This window comes from Chinchilla lanigera, unplaced genomic scaffold, assembly GCF_000276665.1.
Source record: "Chinchilla lanigera isolate Chin_1 unplaced genomic scaffold, ChiLan1.0 scaffold00029, whole genome shotgun sequence".
NCBI classification, from domain to species: Eukaryota; Metazoa; Chordata; class Mammalia; order Rodentia; family Chinchillidae; genus Chinchilla; species Chinchilla lanigera.
Genome location: NW_004955430.1, coordinates 11,938,262 through 11,959,942, shown reverse-complemented (window position 1 = coordinate 11,959,942; position 21,681 = coordinate 11,938,262). Strand labels below are relative to the sequence as shown.

Genomic DNA, 21,681 nt, shown 5'->3' with positions numbered 1-21,681 from the left:
CATGAGGCTTTGGGAGACATCTAGAAATATAAGACATCTTTCTTCTTTTGTTTCTCCACAGAGTGTCACTCTACTCCAGAAATTTATTCAGCTCAGTGTTTAATATAATAGGAAGTAGTGTTAAAAGCAAATGGAGCTTAAGAATTTAATGCTCCTTGTTTTTCGTCTTAGCAAAACAATAGAGAATTTATTAATTTTAATGTCATTGAATAGTAGTGTAATTTTACAGTTTCAAAGGAAATTTTATTCATTTAATTGCAATGGTGAGAATAAAATATATTACAGGAAATTGGCAAAATAAAACCACCCATAATCCTGTCACCTTAATTCAGCCATTAGGCTATTTTAATGTATGTGTTACTTTCTAGTGTGGCTTCTTATGTAGATTTTTGCATAGTTTTTGCCAGAGTGCAACCCCATTTTCTATCCTGATCTTTTACTTAACATAAAATAATTATATCTTGCTGTTTATTCTTCATAACCAGAGACTAAAATGCATACAGAGAGCTGAGCATTGCAGCACATACCTCTAATCCCAGCTACTCAGGAGTCTGAAGCAGGAGTGACAAGTTTGAGGCCAGCCTGCACAATTTAGCAAGAATTTGTTTCAAAATAAAACATTAAAAATGTAACAATGGTACAGCCCTTGTTCAGTGGGGATAAGGCCCTGGGTTCACTCCCCAACCCTGCCATCCCCCGCACACACACAAAGCATGCCGAATGTATTCTTAGTAGGTGTTACATAAAATAATCACCATCCGTGATCGAACATTTTGATTTTCTTTTTACCGTGATAGTCAGTGCGCCTAAAAATATTTTTATACATACAGCTTTTTGCATTTTTAAAGAGGTGATCTCACTATATTACTTGGGTTGGACCCAAATTCCTGGGCTCAAGTGATCTTCCTGTTACAGTGTGCTATGTGACTGGGACCACAGGTGCATGGCACTGTACTAGTTTTCGCATTTAAATTGTTATGTAGATTATCTTGTACTGTTGGTTCCCAGTTGTGGATAAAAGGGTATGAGCATTTTTATGCATTTTAATTCGTATTATTCATTTTTATTTATTTATTTATTTTGTCTTTTTGAGACAGGGTCTCACTATGCAGTTTGGGCTGGTCTTGTGCTCACTTTGTAGCCCAGGCTGGTCTCAAACTCACAATGATCCTCCTGCCTCAGCCTCCTGAGCTCTGGGATTACAGGCGTGCGCCACCATGCCCGGCTAATTCATATTATTCAGTTATTTCCAAAAGGACTGTAGAAGTCTTCACTAGCAATCTGAAAGTATTTTAGCATACTTTTGACAATTTCAGGTATTTTTTTTTTTTGCTTTTTTAGTAAGTGAAAAGAGGTGCATTGATTTTTTTATTTGCTTTATTACTACAGAGCATTATAATTTCTCTATTTGCTTACTAGATATGGTATCTATGTATATCCTTTGGTTATTTATTTACTTGATGCTTAATTTTCTTTTAGCATATTTAAAATTATAATATTTATGGAAGATATTTTAAAAGTGTGCTTGCTTTATCATTTAACCAAAATTTGTTTTTATTATAGTTAAAAATGCTAGAAAAATGAACACATGAAGCTTTCTTTTTAGCATTGAATTTCTTTTGAAATTAGATTTGTTTGATCAGGGCCTAGTTATACATTGTGATTCTCTACCACATGTATAGTTAGCAACCAAGAATTCTTCAGGTAATAGAAACACCTGATAATTTTCTAATTTTTTTTTTAGGAAAAGAGGAGCTAAAGTTGTGTCCAAGAGAGTTGATGATTTTAAAGAAAAGTTTCAGCATACACTTGGAAAAGTTTTAGATCCGTAAGTTAATGAGTAATTACATATTGTTTAGAGTCTTTGCATTGAAGTTAAAAACGTGCTCCTATGCTAAATGTTGCTTTGTGTTTTATTAGATTCTATTAAATGAGAAAATAATTGTTACACTTCAATGGAATGATGCTATTCTTCATAGCATTTAGGGTCCCAGGACACTGATGAGTTCTCCAAGACAGGGATTTGAAAAAGGAGGGAGAATTTGCATAAAACTCTTTTTTTTTTTTTTACACTTTATTTCTGAGATATCAGGGATTTAACTTACTGTACTTACATTTTTCTCTGTCATCTCTGCCTGTCTCACCCTCTATTTTAGTAATTTTGCTTTGAATCTAGTTTACTGAAAGGCAGTGAAAGCATTTATCCATTGTTGATAGTGCAAGTAGATGATGAGAAAATAGATCTTTTGGAGAAGTTTTGTTTGATCTTCATAGATTGTGAAAGGAGAAAGTGTAGGATGAGAACATATGGCAGATGTTTTAAATTCCAGGAATTCCATGCGGTAGGAATTTTGACTAAAAGATTTTTTTTCTTTGGTAGCATTGCAGAAACAATGAATGCTCCTCCAGGCCACACATTTGGAGCTTGTCTCTCTCCTGAGGACTATGGTAAATATATGAACTTTCTCTTTATGAAGCAGACAATGAACAAACATTGTCCAAATCCCGATAAAATTACTCACTATCTCCTTTTAAGGCTTCTAATTTTAATTTTTTTTGTTTTTTTGTTTTAGTTGTTTTGAGACAGGATCTCACTGTGTTGTCAAGGCAGGTCTTGAACTCACTATGGAGCCCAGGCTGGCCTTGAATTTGTAGCCATCTTCCTGCCTCAGCTTCCTGAGTGCTGGGATTACAGGTGTGCACCACCACTCCTAGCATATTTGTTTATTTTTTGAGACAGGGTTTCACTATGTACTTTAGGCTGGCCTCCAGCTTGTACCAGTCTTCTTACCTCTGCCTTCTGAGGCTTCTATTATGATGATGATGATGTCTTTTTGAGACAGGATTTTGTTATACAGTTCAGACTGGCCTGGGACTCATTTTGTATCCCAGGCTGGCTAGAACTCACAGTTGATTCTTCTGCCTCAGCCTCCCAAGTGCTGGGATTACGGGTGTGTGCTGCCTTATCTGGCCAAGGCTTCTAATTTTAAAGCCTTAAAATGTTGTGTAACACTACGAGAAAAAATATGTTGTATAACACTACGAGAAAAAATATTCAATTCAAGAAAGGTCTTTTTTTCATATTGCATTTGAAATAAGTACAGTTTAAAGCCCTTAAAATGAGTACCATAAGTGTAGTTAAGGCTTTAAATTTTTTCTTCCCACTGAGACACAGTACGGTAATACCTTGGTTTACAAATGCTTCTTTTGTTCACAAACAGTTCGGTTCTCAAACAAAAGTGGGTAACAAACACAAACGCAGCTATCTTCTCCAAAACTGTAAAAAAAATTAAGTTTAAGAACTGAGGTGTCACTGTACCAACACCTACAATTTAAAGGAGGAGATGTGTCTTGGTTATTTATTGTTGTTGTTGTTGCTGAGAATTCAAGAAGGAAGGGTTTATTTAGCTCACAGTTTGTGGAAGTTTCAGTCCATACTTGGCTGGCTCCAAGGCAGAGTGGCACATGGCAGAGGGCAACAGTTCAAGGCGGTGGAAGACAGAAAAAGCAGCAAGACCTAAAGGTGTGGGAAGCAAGCCTCTTTTCCTTCCTTCTATTGTAAGCGGGCTCCCCTGCCCCCGGGGGTGCAGCACTCACTTAATCTCCATGCCCTCCTCTTGCACAGGCTCAGGATGGATGTACAGTAAGGACCCTGGCCCCCTGTTCAGTCACTTAGTTAACTTTTTAAACTTCTCAAATTGACACAATGAACAACATCCCAGAAGCGTAAGAGCAAGTCCTTTTCACCCCAGGATGTAGAGCTGCTGAGTCACTTAGCCAAGCCTCTAGACTTCTGAAGTTGACACATAACCATAACAAGTATCACATAACAAGGTGACACATAACCGTAACAAGTATCAACCATAACAAGATGTATATTTTCACTCACATTTTGTAAGAGTTTTAGTCCATAGTTGGCTGGCTCCAAGGCATGATGGCATGGCACAGGGGCAGGGTGGACAATGTTGCTGTAGGCGAGGAGTGGTGGTGCATGCCAGCACTTGGGAGGCTGAGGCAGGAGGATTGCCACAAATTTGAGGCCAGCCTGGGCTAAACAGTGAGCTTAAGAGCACCCTGAACTAAATAGTGAGACTCTGTCTCAAAAACAAAAAATTCCTCCCATCCTGAGGGTCTTTCCTTAAAAGAGTTTAATCATCACATGGATAATTGGTTCCTGCTTTTATAATAAATAAGCAATTTACAGGTGCTAGGAGTACCTATTAAAAGAGATCCTGCCGGTGTGGTGGCACACCCCTGTAATGCTGGCACTCCGGAGGCTGAGGCAGCAGGACTGCAAGTTTGAGGTCCTATGGAACAGAGTGAGATCCTATTCCGGGGCCGGGGAGGAGAATCACCTTGAAAGGCTAATATTATGCCTTCCACAGAGTAGGTGTAAACATTAGCTGCCTTGAACTGCATGCGGTGTTGCCACTTAAATTAATCTACCCAGTTTACCACAGCCAACTGCCAGAATGATCTTCCTCCAAGAAAGCAGAAGATCTTTGGCAGAAGAGGGACAGGCGTAGAGCAGGAGAAAATGAATAGAGGCAGAAAGGCCCTTCTGGCTGTACCCAGCAGCAAGGTCAGCTCTATTTGGGGTTGTGGGTTAGGACTCACTCCCAGTTACTGGAAGGGGTAGACTTCCAGGGACACGGGCAGTACCGGGGAAGGCAGGGCTGAGAAGCAGGAATTTGGCATGCAGACTGAAAGCCAGCTGGAGAGTGGGGGTGGGGGTCGAGAATTTCAGTTTTTTTTTTTTTTTTAACAGGGGGTCCTGTAAGTTCAGCCAACTCCAGGAACTCTAAGGTCCTGTCCTGAAATCAGGCCCCGCCTTCAGACCCTCATGGTAGACAGATGTGGCCCAGAGGTAGTGAGGCCTGGGCTTCCTTGGCTTCTTTCACACTTTTTTTTTTGGTACCGGGAATCGAACTCAGGACCTTGTGCTTGCCAGGCAGGCACTTAGGCCACTGAGCTAAATCCCCAGCCCCTTCATTGACTTTGGAGAAGACATGATTGCTGGATGAGGCTAATGATGCCCCCACCAACTTCATGTTTCTAGACTTTTTTCTTGAGTAGAGAAGTGATACAGAATAGATACAGTAACTTTTATCAATTATTTTATGTTTTTTTTATGCACAAGGATTTGTAATAGCTTCAGAGTTAGATTTAAGTTCTTCCATTCACAGAAACTGCTCTCTCTCTCTCTCTCCCTGTCTTTCTGAGAAAAATACTGAGACTTTAAATTCACATGAAAGACTTTTCCTCTCTTTCACAGGAGCTGATGATCTCATCTATAATAGGCTCCCAGGACAGTATCTTCGAGGGAAGGACAGAAAGCGTGCCCTGATTGCTGCAGTTCGATATCACTTGAAGAAATTTAATTACCAGAACTTTGACACTTTGCTGGCAGCCTTCAGGCACTACGACAAGGTCAGTAGTAGAGTGGAGTTTTCGGCATATGCATGGGCTGAGGAATCCCAGCGGGTTGGTGTAGATCAGGGGTCAGCAAACTATGGCCAAGTCTAGCCCACTACTTGTTTTACTAAGTAAAGTTTAATTGAAACATTTCCATGTCCCTTTTCAGTATTACCTGCAGCTGTTTTTGTTCTACACATGCAGAGCTGAGAAGCAACAGAAAATTTATCATTTGGCTGTTACTAAAATTTTGCCGACAGCCAGGGATTTAGCTCAGTGGCACAGCGCCTGCCCAGCAAGCATGAGGTCATGAGTTTGATTCCCTGGAACCACCCCCCAAAAAAATCCGAAAAATAAAATAAAATAAAATTTTGCCGATTTCTGGTGTGTAGATGAGTAGTCGTCACATATGGTTCCTCTGCTATTATCAGCATACTTGGGAACTTGTTAGAAATGCACATTCCAAGCCTCCCACAGATTGACTGAATTTGGAGCTGTGGGACAGCGCCCTGCAATTTTAGCATGGACTCCAGATGTTTCTGATCTGTAACTCTGAGAGCCATTACTGTGGGGCGTTAAATTGCAGCATACTCCCAGGGTTTCATGTATGCTAGGCATGTGCTCTACCACTGAGCTACACCCCCAGCCCCTTTCATGCAGATCTAGATATCTCACACACAGGATATTGGAGGAAACTTACACGACAGTGACATGAAGAAAAAGAACCTACCACAATGCCTAGTGCTTTGCTTTTTAAAGTTCTTACTTTTAAATGTCATTATAGAAAATATGATCATCGTAATAACTGTTGATTATCTGAATAGACCACTAGGCACATTCCTTATGATAAAATTAAATTAAGCAGGGAGGAAATGACTCATAATTACTTAATGCTGAAATACCTTTTAAATAGTTCACTTTTAATATGCACAACGCAGTGCTCAGTGTCCTTAAGGAGCTTTTTATTGAGAGGGTAATAAGATGTGAGTTTAGTACAGTGGTAGGATAATTTTTGATTATTGGAGTCTGATATTGTTGAATGCCCAGATTTAATTTAATAGTAAAAAAAAACCTCAACAACAAACAAATCCAGAGCAAATAAACTATGATTTCCTAAACGACTCTTGGCTTGTAAAATTAATTCTATCCTTTGTTGAAAACCCGTAAAACATCAAACGTTATTCTAGATAGTGTATAGACCTTCCACTTAGGAAACTTGAAATCTAGAGGAGTGAACCATAAATTAAAGTAGCTGTGGTGTGCTGGCTCCGACAGCTGGCTTGAGAGAGCATCTTGTTGAAATTTTAGGACGTTTGTAAGGTGGCTAACTTCCCAGTGGTACTTAGACGCTGATCCTGATGAGGGCACTTACACCGTGGGCAGTAGCAACTGCTGCAAATCAGGGCTTTTCCCAAGAGCCAGTTGTGAAACATACAGAGCCCAGCACTGGAGTAGAAGGAGAGCCAGACACCGTGATAAACTTGCAGCCAGGCTTCCGGCTGTAAGCTACAGTGCACCATGTAATTCATGATGGATGTTCTTAGCGATGCAAGTTAGCTGATTATTTTCTCTTTTAATTAACTGTCTAATTAAGCATATGTAGAACCCGGTAATTTGTGCTCACTTAAGGGATACATTAGTTGCCAATATGTAAACACTGTTCAGTTAAAACTAGAATAGTCTCCTAAATACGTTTTGCTGGTAGGCCTAGGGCTCTCAGCTAAGTCCAGTAATCGTTTCCAGTACTGACTTCTGGAGGGCCTGCTTGAGGGCAGTGGGTTTGTTCATGCCATAGCTGACGGCGTCTACTTATTGATGGCATTCGCTTAATAGAATAACAGAATTTAGTCACCCTGTGGAATGGCCAAAAAGGGGTGTGGGAAGGTAAGCAGAGGTGCTGCGTGTGGGAGGCACAACAACTAGGGCCATTCTCTGCTGTTTCCAGTAGATTTTGCAGTAACGCTGAGAGCATGGCACCCAGACTGCGCATGGGGACGGGAGGGGAGGCTCACTGGGGAGGGGAGGCTCAGTGGGGAGGGGAGGCTCAGTGGTGTGCTTGTCTAGCAGGCTTGAAGCCCAACGTTCGATCCCAGCACTCCAAGAACAAACTGTGGACAGAACTGCCTGGCAGTCAGTCAAGCTTACGTTTCTTCTACCAGCGTGGTAGAGCTACACCACAGCTTTTCCTTCCTGATGCGGTCTCCTGGGAACAGGCTGAAACACCAAATAACGTCCTCCTCTCCCCTGAGCATCCCAGGTCTGCGGTGATCTCGCTCCAACAACTCCATTGCTGCTCTCCCTCTAGCACCAGAAAGACAGCGTGTCTTATTCCAGTGACAGTAACTTCACCTTTTCTCAAATCATTCCCTGTTCCCACTGAGACCTTTTGTCATTTTAGAAAAGGTCCAGAGAACTATTTCATTCCCTGCTTTGGCCGTCATGGGAAGACTTGGTGAGCAGAGAGCTCAATCGTGTGGTTATTATGCATGTGATCTAGGACCATATCAACCCAACAAGAGAGTCAAGCGGCCAAAATAAAATAAGTTCAGATCCTATAGAATCCTACCCCCCCCTTTTGTGATATTGGGTGTTGAACTCAGGGCCTTGCTCTTGCTGAGCACTCTTTACCACTGAGCTCCATCCACCACCCCTACAGTCCTTGTGCCTGGTTGGACCAGGGGAGTAGATCAGCCTTGCTGGTGGGGAGTGGCTACGGGGAGCAAAAAGAGGTATCATAACCAGGAATGGTCATAGCAGAATCCCGAGTTTTCAAAAGAGATCCTCATGATCCCTGCCCCTTTTATTTTGATTATTATTCAGGAAGCAGTTGACAACAGCTGTATGGGGGGACCACACTGCTTTTGCTAATGTCTGTGGACCAGCAGCTGATGAGAAAGGCAGACACTTTTTCGAGAACACCATTCTAATGCTCAGGAGTACCAGGTGGCAGGGGAGGTTAAGGAGCAAGGATGCTTCATTTAACACCGTGACTGACATTTCATTGCCGAGTGGCTTTTGTGCTGTAAGGTACACCACTGTCAGACTAAAAATAGACCAGAAAAGAAAGCAAAAGGATAAGACTAATTTCATGAGCTCTATCTTGGTTAACTTTTCTTGTTGTTGAGACAAAATACCCAATACCCGAAGTTAAAGGAGAAAAGGGTATTTCAGCTCACAGTTTGTAGAGGTTTTAGTCTGTAGTTGGCTGGCTCCAAGGCAGAGTGGCATGGCAGAGGGGCATCGCAGAGGAGAAATAGTCCATGGCAAGCAGGCAGGAGAAAGCAAAGCAGCAGAAGCCACTTCCTTTTATCCCTTGTAAGCTACATACCTTTTGGGTGGTACCACCCCTACCCAGGGTAGGCCTTCCATTATCACACCCAGAATTATATTAGACCAGTCAGTGGAATAATTTAGTAAACACACATCCTTAACTCTAGCATCACACAATTTAATCCTAGTATCACATACCCTCTATCTAGCCACCTCCCAAAACTCCCATCTATGAGCACATGAGACTCTGGGGGACATCCAGATACCAGCCATAACAGGCTCTGCTGTGATTGGAGGTAACCAGTGGCGTAGGACAGCAATTCCATGACCCAAAAAAGCATCAGTGGGTGTAAAGGCACCTTCAGCAGTTCTGAAGCAGTTCAAGGAACTCTGTCAGGAGCATGGGGCAGTATCTCTATGTGCTGCCTCTTCTCTCACTGTAGTATAGATGAGTTGCTCTTCAGCAGGAGTCACAGATTGGCGCAGAGTTTGTCTTTCTTTTCCAGAGGCTCTAGTTAGCAGAATCACGGTAATGGAGACTTCTAGTTCAAAGAGGTCACTAGGGTTGTGGGGGCCCCAGAGCACAAGCAGTTCTCCGTGCACAGGTCTCCTAGATCAGGACAATCTCCTCTGGCACTTAGGAACTCTCGCAGCGCAGGCACGGGGAACAGCAGTACCCATGCAGCCATGGAAGCCGTAGCAGTAATGAGTTTTTATTTATTTATTTATTTTTTTGCTGCTGAGGATTGAACCCAGGGCCTTGCCTGTGTGAACAAGTACTCCAGCTCCATTGTTGGGTTTCATTATTCCCTGTGAACCCTACCTGAACCCCACTGCTGTTGTGGTTGCATGCAGCTCAGTGAAACAAACCACCAATGTTTTCAGTCTAGACAAAGCCCTGTGTTGGGCAGCAAGGTCGTTATTACTGACAGCATCTGTTTTGGTTTTGTGAACCTCTTGATTCAATAGCTGTTCCTGCATTGCTTTTTGAGCTGGTGATATGAGGTTTGTACTGACGGACTTTGCCCTGCCGTACAGACTTTCATACAAGTGTTTACATTAACCCCATGCATTTGTAATTGTGTGGTCAAGATAGTACGTTTTAAGTTCGTATTCTGTTTTAACATGAGGCTTAGGGAACTTTTCCAGGGCTGCACGTCTGACTGCAGAAATGGATGTAGTGTTCATTGGGTCTGGTTCATTCTACAGGGGATCAACTCCATCAGCATTGTAAATCTGATCCTGGACACTCAAAACCTGAACACTATTCAACGATTCATTCATAGCTTCCCTTCAAGAGTCTCTCCAAGGGGGCCACAGCTCCCTTAGAGCAGCCAGAATCCACTGCAACAAATAATAAAATGAAAAGCTTTTTTTGGGTGTGATGTTCTGGCTTGTATCCAAATGTCCCCCCAAAGCCTCATACTTGTGGGCAGGGCTTTTGGTAGGTGGTAGGATCTTTGATGTGTGATACTAGACAAAGGGTGTGATAACTGAATTAGTCTGTTGATTGGTTTAACATAGTTTTGGGTGTGGATAATGGAAATCCCACCCTAGGTATAAGTGACACTAACCAATAGGCTTGTAGTCTGGATGGATTAAAAGAGAAAGGGAGGCTCGCTGCTTGCTGCTTGCTGCCTGCCGTGGACTGCTTCTCCTCTCCAATACCCCTCTGCCAGGCTGCTTTGCCTTGAAACCAGCTGACTATAGATCAAAACCTCTACCAACTTTGAGACAAAATAAACCTTTCCTCCTTTAACTTGTAGGTGTCCAGCACTGTGTCCTAGCAAGAAACTAATTTAAAACAATGGGGGCTTGAACTCAGAACCTGAACCCGCGATAGGCAAGTGACTCAGCCCCTGAGCTACACCTTCAGGCTTAAGCAATTCTTCATCGTCCTCTCTGAGTGGGTTTAAAATTGGTTTGATGGTCTTCAGGAGGGGCTGAGATGTCCCAGCTATCGCTGTTCTTCCTTAAAAAGCGTTGCGTGATCTGTCCCCTCACTTCCCAAGTGAGTCGGCCAAGGTTTCTACTCAGAACTCTCATGGAATTTCCCTCCGTTTGTGCATAGTGTGTGCTTCTGTCTTTAATTCTTTCATGAAAAGAGACTTTCCCCTCCCACTCCCTGCCAGAACAAATCTTCATTATTATTTTTTTATTTTTTATTTTTTTTGGTTTTTCTCCGGTACCAGTAACTGAACTCACGACCTTGCGCTTGCCAGGCAGGCACTTTGCCGCTGAGCTAAATCCCCAGCCCCAATCTTCATTATTATTTATTTACTTATTTATTCAGTACTAGAGATTGAACCCAGCATCTCTGCAATGACGTGCACTCTCAGCTCTTTTGAAAACTTTATTTTAAGCCGGAGTCTCACTAAGTCTCTTGGTTGCCTCCTGAGCCCCAGTAGCTGGAATTAAAGGCATGTGCCAGTGCACCTGGCCAGCGTGAATTGTAGTGTTGTTACAATGTGGGCTGACTTAGTTTGCCACTTTCCCTCCCTCCCCTTTTTGAGCACAGGGTCTCAGTCTATAGTTCAAGTTGGCTTTGAACTCACTATGCAGCCCATGCTGGCCTGGAACTCATGGTAATCCTCCTGCCTCAGCCGCCCTAGTGCTGGGATTACAGGCATGTGCTGGCTCAGTCTCTCCTTCTTGTCCTCTGGTTACCAAGCACAACCACGCAAGTATCTTTGAATCTACCTCACGCTGAAGGGAAGAGCATTTATGGCCCAACCGAAACATGGATAGTGCTAAAAACTCCGTAAACACGGACAATTGTAAAAGAATTGTCAAAAGTACACAACACTTGTCAAATGAAATGGGAAGCATATATGATTGTACCGGTGCCATCCCAATGTAAGCAGCATAATTTAAAGAAAATGGTTAAACTAGCACAAGGGCCGGGAGTGTAGTTCACTGATAGAGGCTGTGGTTGGCATGTGTGAGGCCCTGGCTTCAATCCTCAACACCACACAAAAACAAGGAGTGAACAAAGGTCCTGAGCCACACCCTACCGCAGTCTAGGTTTGAAATTATTGTGTGTCTATCAGGCTGACACAATGAGAATCAGTCTGGGGCTCCTCTCTTGTGAAAACAGACAAATGCTTTGCATTTGTGTGACGGACTATTTCTTTTTACTTAAACTAAATAATGGATAGTGCCTGTTCTCTCAGACCGTGCTGATTACTTCATCTCTTTTTGCTTCATGTCTAACAGAAGGGAGATGGAATGATAGACAAAGCAGAGCTGCAGGAAGCTTGTGTCCGGGCCAACTTGCACTTAAATGAGACGCTCCTCACCCAGCTGTTTGACGAGTGTGATATGGATCATGATGGCTTCATTAACTACCTGGAATTTGCAAATTTTCTTAACTGGAAAGATAGTATACCTCTTAAACAGTATGAAGAGAGGGTCGTTATTAAAGGTATTTAATTTTAATTTTTTTTGTTGTTGTTGAGACTGGTTCTCACTGTGTAGTTCAGGCTGGTCTTGAACTTGCTATGTAGCCCAGGCTGGCCTCGAACTTGCAGGCGATCCTCCTGCCTCAGTCTCCTGGATGCTGGGATCACAGGTATGCAGCACAAGCCTGGCAAAGATATTTAATTCTTGAAGTTTGTTGAATTCTTAAGTAAAATTTCATATTTTCATTCTTTTAGGAGCTTACCTCTTACCAATTTTAATATTACATAAAAAGAAAAAAGTGCACATACATACATATTTATTTATTTGCTCAAGCATAGAATATCTGTGGAAGGACAGGAAAGATATTGATAATATTTATTATTCACAGGGAGAGGGAATTAGCTGGGTAAGGGACAAGGTAGCAATAAGATGTATTTTTAATGTATGTTTTATATCTTCTAGAACCATGTATTATTATTTAAAAATGAAAACAGATGCGTGTGGTGGTGCCTACCTGTAATCTCAGTTACTTGGGAGGCTGAGGCAGGATGATCTGAAATTCCTGGCCCACCTGGGAATTTATTTTTCTTTTTTTTTGTTTTTGTTTCCGGTACTGGGAATCGAACTCACGAACTTGCGCTTGCCAGGCAGGTGCTGTGCTGCTGAGCTAAATCCCCAGCCCCATACCTGGGAATTTAATGAGACCTAATCTCAAAATAAAAAATAAGAAGGGGTGGGAATGTAGCTCAGTGGTAGAGTGCCCTGGATATGATCCCCAGTACTTAAAAAAAGGGAAAAAATTGAAAGTAAAATGTATGTAGAAGCTCAAAACATAGTTCTTTAAAATACTCCTTGAAAACTACTCTTAGAAGAATTATCTCCTTTTGATCAGGAAAAATTGTTGGTGGAATAGGAATAGTTTTTTTTTTTTCTTTTTTTTTCCTGTCTTTTGGAGACAGGGTCTTGCGATGCAGTTCAGGCTGGCCTTGAGCTCACTTGGTAGCCCAGGCTGGCTTTGAACTTACGACTCTCCTCCTGCCTCAGCCTCCCAAGTGCTGGGAATACAGGCATGCGCCACCACACCCGGCAGGAATAGGTTTGACCTAAGAAAAACTGGGTCGGGGATGTAGCTCAGCGGTATAAGCGCTTGCCTGGCAAGCCTGAGGTCGTGAGTTTGATTCCCTGTACCAAAAAAAAAAAAAAAAAAAAAAAAGAAAAACTGATTTAAAAATTTTTGTACAGCTGGAAGGGGGCATGGTGGTGCACACTGTTAATCCCAGCTCTCTGGAATGCTGGGGCAGGAGGAGCACAAATTCAAGCCTAGCCTCAGCTATTTGGCAATTTAATGGGACCGCATCTAAAAATAAAAAAGGGGCTGAAGATGTAACTTAGTGCAAAGGCCCTGGGTTCAATCATCAGCATGATAAAAAATTTTTTTTAAATTAAAAAAATTTTATACAACACACTGTAGTGATACATGACTATGATCCCAGCATTTGGGAGACTGAGGCAGAAAGACTGTGAGTTTGAGGCCAGGTTGGGCTACATAGTGAGTTAAAGGCCATCTTGGACTGTGTAACAAGACCTTGTCTCAGAAAACAAAAAACAAAAGCCAAAAAAAAAAAAAAAAAAATTGCATAAACATAAAAACACCAGAATTTTTGCTTTTGATTCACATGTTTTCATGTTTACATATTATCTTCCTGTATCATTAACAATAGATATCTACATATATGAAAATGTATATAGTTTAGCTATATCTAAAATAACAACATGCTGTTTTTATTTGATTTTTTTAAAAGTTAGGTTTAAAAAAAAGAAGAGGAAAATAAATCTTAACTTTCAAATTTCAGTGGAATGAAAAGATGTTTTCTGGCTTCTGTAAACTCTATTTCCAGTTTCTTCTTTCTTGTCTGCTATGATTTACAAAATCATTTCTTCATTCTTTGAAATTTAGGCTGTTTCCAGATATTTTAAGTGTAATATGGGTAATGCTGTGATTATCATCTCTTGAAAAGCTTTCTATTTCTAATTATATCTCATTTCTCATGAATGTTATTATTGTCCCAGAAGTAACTCTTTCCTCTTTTCACTTTGCTTTTCTAAATGATTGTACCAATTTGCAATTTTATTGCCCTAGACTATGAGGTTTTATTCCAATCTTGCTACCATTGAATGCTATTTCAAGCATTATTATCATTTAGTTGGTGTATAATGATAACTCATTTGCTTTAATTTTCCTAACTTGATTATTAGAGAGGATTAACTTTTTGAAAAGGTTGTTTACATTTTTATTTCCCCTTGGAATCTCTCTCCTCTAAAAAGCAAAGACACAATCATTTCACTTTGTTTTCCTGGGTCATGCCTATCTGCAAGACCCAAACCAAATTTTTTTTTTTTTTTGGTCTTTTTGAGGCAGAGTCTTGCTATGCAGTTCAGGTTGGCCTTGAGCTCACTTTGTAGCCCAGGCTGCTCTTGAATTTGCAATGATCTTCCTGCCTCAGCCTCCTGAGTGCTGGGATTACAGGCCTGTGCCACCATGCCCGGCCTAAACCACATTTTGGTCTTTATGGATGATCGAAGCCCTTAACATTATCTGCACCAGCCCTTTGATTCTATTCACTCAGCGGCAGAATTTTCTCTACCTGATCAAGGATTCTACAGGAAACAACTCTACCCCAGCTCTTTCCAAACTCAGGAGGGAAGGCCAGTTTACCCCTTCTTGGAACTGGTAGGGAACGCAGAAGCTATTGACAAATGAAATGGTTCTTCAAATTGTTCTTGGCTTTTGGATCCCAACTTCAGCTGTTTTCAGGGGAGTTCTTGAGGCTTCTGTCTTCTAAGATAGGGTAGGAACTGCACGTAGTGACCAGTAGGCTCAGAAGGGGTCCAGGAATGTTTCACCATGATTTTCATTTATCAAATTCTGTCTTACAGATCTTTGGGAGGACAGGGGAGAAGTTCTCTAAGACAGTGGTTTTCAGTTTCCTGAGGAACTGTTTTTCAGACTTTGTCCAGATTTCTGCATTTTGTTGTGTGGTGGTGGTGGTGGGGTGTTAGAGGATCTGGACCTCTGGATCTGAATGCTTTCATGACAAAAATTATTCACACTGTAGGGAGGCATGTCTTGTTTTTTCTTGTCTTTTCTTTTTGGCTTTTTGAGAGATGGTCTCACTGTTGAGATTCAAGCTGGCCCTGAACTCCTGATGATCCTCTTGCCTCAGACTCCCAAGTGCCAGGATTATAGGTGTGTGCCAGTATGCCCCGTTGAGGCTGGTATTTTCTGATTTGGCACATCATCCACCCTTCTTTGATATTGGCACACTCCTTGCCTTTACAACCCTTACTTTTTTTTTTTTTCCAGTACCAGGAATTGATCTCACGACCTTGCACCTGCCAGGCAGGTGTTGTGCCACTGAGCTATATCCCCAGCCCTACAATCCTTACTTGGACTTTCCAGAGCTTCTTGTTCCTTTGGAGATTGAAACACCACAGTGCCCTCTAGTGGTATTTGCGGAGTAGCCAGATCTTTCCAAAAGATGCCTTGGGAGTGTACAGTACTCTCAAGTTTGAGAATTGACTCTGCCTGCAAAGCAAACTTGTGAAAGACAGCAGTGTTTTAGTGGTTCTACCTCCCCCTCCCCCATCTGGTGCTGATTTGAACCCAGAGCTTTGTTCATGTTAAGCATGCCCTTTTCCTGTGAGCCACACCCTGGCCCCGGCTTTTCTTTTATGCCAGTTGGTAGGGGTTAGTTATGTAATGAATCCTGAGCTCACAGTGAGGTCCCACTGCCCCTCTGGGTGTCAGAATACACGTTTCCTGGCCCCCAGGCAAGTGTGTGGAGTTTTCAACTCCAGATATGTTTTCTCCTATCTTTCCCTGTGACGCAATCCTAGGAATGACTCTGTAGTTCAAGTTATAAGAATAAGCTCTAATTAAAAAAAAAAAAAGGCAGGAAAAGAATGGCTTCTCTATTTACTTTTCGTTTATTAGATTTGAAAGCTTTATTCTAGGATAAAATAAGTGGAATGGCAAAGGGAAAGGCTAGGCCTTGCTCAGACTATCCGGTATATGCCGCTGGGTTGGACTAGCAGTGCTGTGTTAGTGCCAGGGGTGCGTTCATCTTTGCTCAGTTTCCATTAGAAGAGTCTACACGGGACGCCCATCTACTGCAGAGCATCTTCCTCCTGTGCTTTCTTTCTTTCCCATTTTTCTTAAAGGTAGAAAGCCAGACTGCGCAAACCCTGCTGAGGCGAATGTGGAGGAGTCCGAACCAACTCTTCTGATAAAGCCTGACGATATTGTCTTAAAAGAACGAGGGAGCTCAGAAAAGGTTCTTCGGACACTTCAGAGGCCAAGTGACAAAGTGTCTCACTGCTATAAGACAAGCTCTTCTGAGATCAACGCAGCTGTAGGAGCTGTTCCTTCTATCTGTAAGTATCTCACCTTTTACGCCAAGTTGTAAAAGGGAGTGTTCTTTGTCTTGCTTGTTCTTAGCTGCACCCTGTATTAGACTGTATGTGCCTCAAAGCCTTGGGCTTTACACTTAATTTTATATCCTAAGCATTTAGAAAGTCTCACATAAATGTCAGCTGAACTGCTGATGGTGACCCAAGGAAAATGATTTTTTTGGAGGGTGGGGTGAGACAGGGTCTTGCTGTGCAGTAGTTCAGGCTGGCCTTGAACTCACTATGTAGACCTAGCTGGCTTCAAATTTGTGATCCTCCTGCCTCAACCTTCCAAGTGCTGGGATTCGAGGTGTATGTCCCCATACCTGGCTCGAAGATTGGAACTTTGACACATGAATTTTGAGAGGGGGCTTGTCAACCTGTAAAACCTTGTATTTGTCTCTCGGTCTATCAGATTGACTGCCAAGATTAACCATCACACACCCATGTCTCAGAATTGAGCATGAATAGTATTTATTTAGAGAGACTATGGCTGCTCAAGTTCACGTCTTTGGACTAAGGGGATGATCAAAGATTTACATATTTTTGTCATCTGGATTTTATAGACACTTTACACATTCTAGTATAATGAGATCATGCCATTCCCTTTAGAATGGTGCTGTGCAGGAGAAACATAATTTGAATAATCTATGCATTATAAAAATTTCTAGTACATTAAAACAGAAATGTGTGAAATTAATTTTGATAGTTTATATATCCAAAACATTATTTCAGCAACTCATCATTAAATATTTTACATCCTTTTCTTTGAGACAGGGTCTTGCTATGCAGTTCAGGCAGACATTGATCTCACTACGTAGTCCAGGCTGGCTTCAAACTTGTGGTGATCCTCCTGCCTCAGTCTCCTGAGTGTGGGGATTACAGCTGTGTACTACCGTGTCTGGCTTTGCATTCTTTCTTTTGTATGAAGACTGAATTTTACTCTCACAGCATACTGCAATTGAGACTGGCCACATTTTGAATGGTCAGTAGCCACATGTGGCACTGTATTGTACAGCTCTCTTAGAGCGTGTGTCTTCTTCTTTCACGGCCGAGGTTACCCCATCCATGGTGTGCCAACTATCCGATCTGACATTCCTGCCCCTCGCATTCGCCGCATCAGTGACAGAACTAATTATGGCGAAGAAGGCAACGCTTATTCTTTACTACATCCTACCATCTTTGCCCAGAAAGGAGTGTTTGAAAGAGACTTCTTCAAGACCAGATCCAAAGAAGAGGTACAGCAACAAATAGGGAAATGTTTACTTATCAGTGATTATTATTTCAGACTTCAAAATTATATCTTTCACATTATAAAAGCTTGCAGTATCCCTCAACATGGGAGGGATGATTATCAATGTTCAGTCTGGTTTCGACATTCTAGTACATTTCGCTTTTTGGGACAACTATTGAATAAGAATTTATTCTCAGAAAGATCTGTCTCCCTATTGCCTACTACCTAGCTTTTGTTTTGCTTAGGGAAGGTGATAAAGAGGGAGGAGGGGAGGAAAGGGATCAGGGATGAAAAAAGACAATGGATTGTTTTATGCACATGAACCAGCTGCACGCATGGAATATAAACATGATGTGCTGCAAGTGTGTACAAAACCCAAACGGAACAAAAAGGCAAGGGGGTCAAGAGATGGGGGGACAGCGGGAGAAGGGAAGGGAAGGGGATGAAAAAAGGAAGCATTACGCAGACGTACCACTCCACATCAGCAACGTTAACATTATGTATTAAACACATGTATAAATACAGGAGAATTTATCCTGTGACAGGAAGCATTTCATCCATGTTATGTATTTATGGTAGACCATGTATTAAAAAGCAGAGCGTTTTCTAAAACATTCAATGTTGTTCCTAATGGGGAAAAGGAGAAGGATCAGCCCCTTCCTTGTCTGAGCATCTTGATGGGCTGTTGGCCTCTAAAATCAAAGAGTAGGCGGGCAGAGGGCCACTCTCCCACGCTTTCTGTCCAGTGATGTCGTGTGTCTCAGAATACCTGAAGCACTGATTTAAAATATTGCATCTTAAAAACAAATAAATAAAGCATTCTGTTCTGCTGCCACATCATATGTCAGGCCATGCATGTTTTTGTTTGTTTGTTTTTCCTTTTTTCAGTGCTCGGGATGAAGCCCAGGGCCTCCTGTGTGCTGGCACGTGCTCTGCCAGGGAGCTACATCCCAGCCTTTTTTTTCTTTGAACTTTGAAACGGAATCTTGCTAAATTGCTGAATTACCCAGGTTGGACCCCGGCTATGATGCTTCTGCCCCCGCTTCTAGAATGCTGGGATGAAAGGCATGTGCCACCATGTCTGGCTGATGACGGATTCATTTCTACAGCTCACTGCCGCTGAGGCGGGGGAGCGAGGCAGGGAACGTGGGGTTAGGGTGCGTGACGGCTGACCCGGAAGGAGGAGCCCAGGGCGCTCCCTGCGGGTGTGAGGAGAGGCGCTCCAGCCTGTTTTCACTTCCCTCGTTCACTCCAAAAAGCCTGTAAAATAGAACTTCGGGACTGCAAAAAAAAAACAAAACAAAGCAAAACAAAGCAAAAGCAATCACAGACCCAAACCAAAAAAACAAACAAACAAACAAACAAAACAACAAAAAAAAACCCACCCAACTACGAAAACTCCTGCTTGTTTCATAATGCCTAAAAATTCTAACTAGGAAGTCATCCTTTTTTCTCACAGTTCTAGATCAAAAGAACTCAAGGCTGACATTAAGCTGAGATTGGGTAGGTTTCACGAAGCGCGTTAGCTTTTGTCAGTGCACTGTTGGTGCTGAACTTGTTGAGAGCTGAGTACCCCCCGAGGAGCGGGGAGGCAGCGCACCCAGTGCCCAGCATCTCCGAGGGCCCTTCCTGAGTTCACGTCAGCAGAGGTGGCCTGTGGCTACTGCTGTGCCGTGGGGGTGGGTCCTGGGGTGTTTTCGTTGTGTAAGTGCACAGTTTTTGTTGTATAACTGCAGCTGCCTGCTGCTCCGCTGCGCTTCTTCGAATTTCAGTATTTGATTATACTGCAAAGGCACGTCATTTCTCGGGCACTTTACATGTTTATTTAAGTTAGTTGTGTATTCTTTGTGCATATTTGTAGAATAGTGATATTTGTTTTGTGGAACTGGCATATAACCTGTCTCCCTTCCCTTCCCTTCCCTTCCCTTCCCTTGCCTTCCTTCTCCTTCCACTCCCCTCCCCTCCTCTTCCCCTTCCTCTCCCTTCCTTCTTTCCATCCTCCCTCCCTACCTTCCTTCTTTCCATCCTTCCTCCCTTCCTTCTTTCCTTCCTTCCTTCTTCCTTCCTTCCTTCTTCCCTCCCTCCCTTCCTTCCTTTCTTCCTTTCTTCCTTCCTTCCATCCTTCCACTGGGAATGGAACCAAGGGCTTTCACACTGAGCTACATCCCCAGCCTCTTTTTTAAAATTTGGGAGTGAGACAGATTTTCATTAAGTTACCCAAGCTGGGGTCAAACTTGCAGTCCTCCTGATTCAGCTTCCCAAGAATGCTGGGATTGCAGGTGTGCATCACCATGTCTGAGCATTTAACATATCGGGATCATTTGCAATCCTTTTACTCTAGGGGATCTTTTAATTGTTGACATTCTGTTTAATGGACATATTCTGCAACTATTCTATTTCTTTGGCTTTCCTATTCACTTTTTTCTCATTTTCCTCTTTTTTCTGTATTCTTTACAGTACGTATATTTATTCTTTTAAATTTAGTGCCTTTAAAACTTTTTATTGGTACATTATATATATAATGATAATATTCATCATAGGAATTTTTTTAAGAAATTAATTTTATTGGTACACTTTAGATATACCTGATATCATTCATCCTATGGAATCTGGTACATGATGCATCTCGCTTTTTTCCCCCTTTTCCTTCCCCTTCTCTCAACCCCTTCCCCCTCATTTACAAAAGCTTTGTTTAATTTTTTCCCTTCTATTCTTTTTTCCTTGTCCCTTCCTTCCTTTCCCCTTCCCCATCTCTTTTTCTCCTCTTAAATTGAACATATTCTTCCCACTTCCCAATATCTATTATACATTTTGGTCCTTATTTACACTTTTGGTTTCTCACAGCAAAGATTGTGGTATTTGAAGATGTGTGTCCAATTTATTTCACTTAAGAGTATGGTCTCAAGGTATGTCCATTTACGTAGAAATGTCTCAAGCTTATCTTCTTTATGACAGAGTAGTATTCCACTATATATATAAAAAAATCACATCTTTATCCATTCATTGGTTGATGGGCATTTGAGCTATTTCCTAGGTTTAACTATTACAAACTGTGCTGCTATAAACGTGGGTGTGCATATATCACTGTGATATGATACTTTTAATTCTTTTGGGAAGATACCAAGAAGGGGAATGGAACCTCTAGTCATAGTTTTTGGGTAATCTCCACACTAATTTCCACAGTGGTTGCACAAGTCTACACTCCTACAAACAGTGCAGTAGGGTTCCTTTTCCCTCACAGCTCCTCCAGCATTTGTTAGTGGTTGATTTCTTGATGATAGTCATTCTTTCTAGAATGAGATGGAATCTCAGTGTTGTCTTAACTTGGATTTCTTGAGTGACAATGATGTCAAACATCTTTTCATATATTTATTTGCTATCTGTATTTCTTCATCTAAGAACTGTGTTTTCATCTCAGATGCCATTTTTGGATTGGGTGTTTAAATTTGCAAGGTCTGATTTAATCAAATTCTTTATATATTCTAAGTAGTAGTCTTTTGTCTGAGGAACATCTGGCAAACATTTTTTCCCACAGTGTGGGTTGTCTCTTCACTCTGTTGGTGATTTCTCATGCTGTGCAAAAGCTTTATGATGAGATCCCACTTGTTGATTCTTTGTGATAGTTCCTGTGTGACTGGAGTTTTGTTCAAAAAGTGTTTGTCTACACCAATGTCTTCAAGAGTTCTACCTATTCTACCTTCCAACAGATTCAGTGTTTCTGTTTTAATATTTAGACCTTTGATCCATTTTTATTTTATTTTAGTGCATGGTGAGAGATATGGATCTAATTTTGATCTTTGGCATGTGGACAGCCAGTCTTTCCACCACGCTTTATTAGAGAACATGAAAGTGTTTGGCCTTTGTCACTTTGGCTAAAGTAGTGCAATAACAACAGCATCAAACACAGCCTA

The 21,681-nt window shown here is 41.8% G+C and overlaps 1 protein-coding gene across 2 annotated transcripts in view; it reads left to right on the top strand.

Moving 5' to 3' along the window:
* The window catches only part of Efhb (EF-hand domain family, member B), a 54,233-nt gene that overhangs the window by 27,043 nt on the left and 5,509 nt on the right, over positions 1 to 21,681 (top strand). Inside the window, exons 7-12 of one of the 2 annotated variants that reach the window (XM_005387460.2) lie at positions 1,745 to 1,828; positions 2,381 to 2,448; positions 5,276 to 5,430; positions 11,902 to 12,109; positions 16,309 to 16,521; positions 17,593 to 17,774. In XM_005387460.2, coding sequence (XP_005387517.1) covers positions 1,745 to 1,828; positions 2,381 to 2,448; positions 5,276 to 5,430; positions 11,902 to 12,109; positions 16,309 to 16,521; positions 17,593 to 17,774 — 910 coding nt within the window. Of the gene's footprint in view, positions 1 to 1,744; positions 1,829 to 2,380; positions 2,449 to 5,275; positions 5,431 to 11,901; positions 12,110 to 16,308; positions 16,522 to 17,586; positions 17,775 to 21,681 lie in introns of both variants that reach the window. The other variant, XM_013515691.1, reaches the window with a different exon arrangement.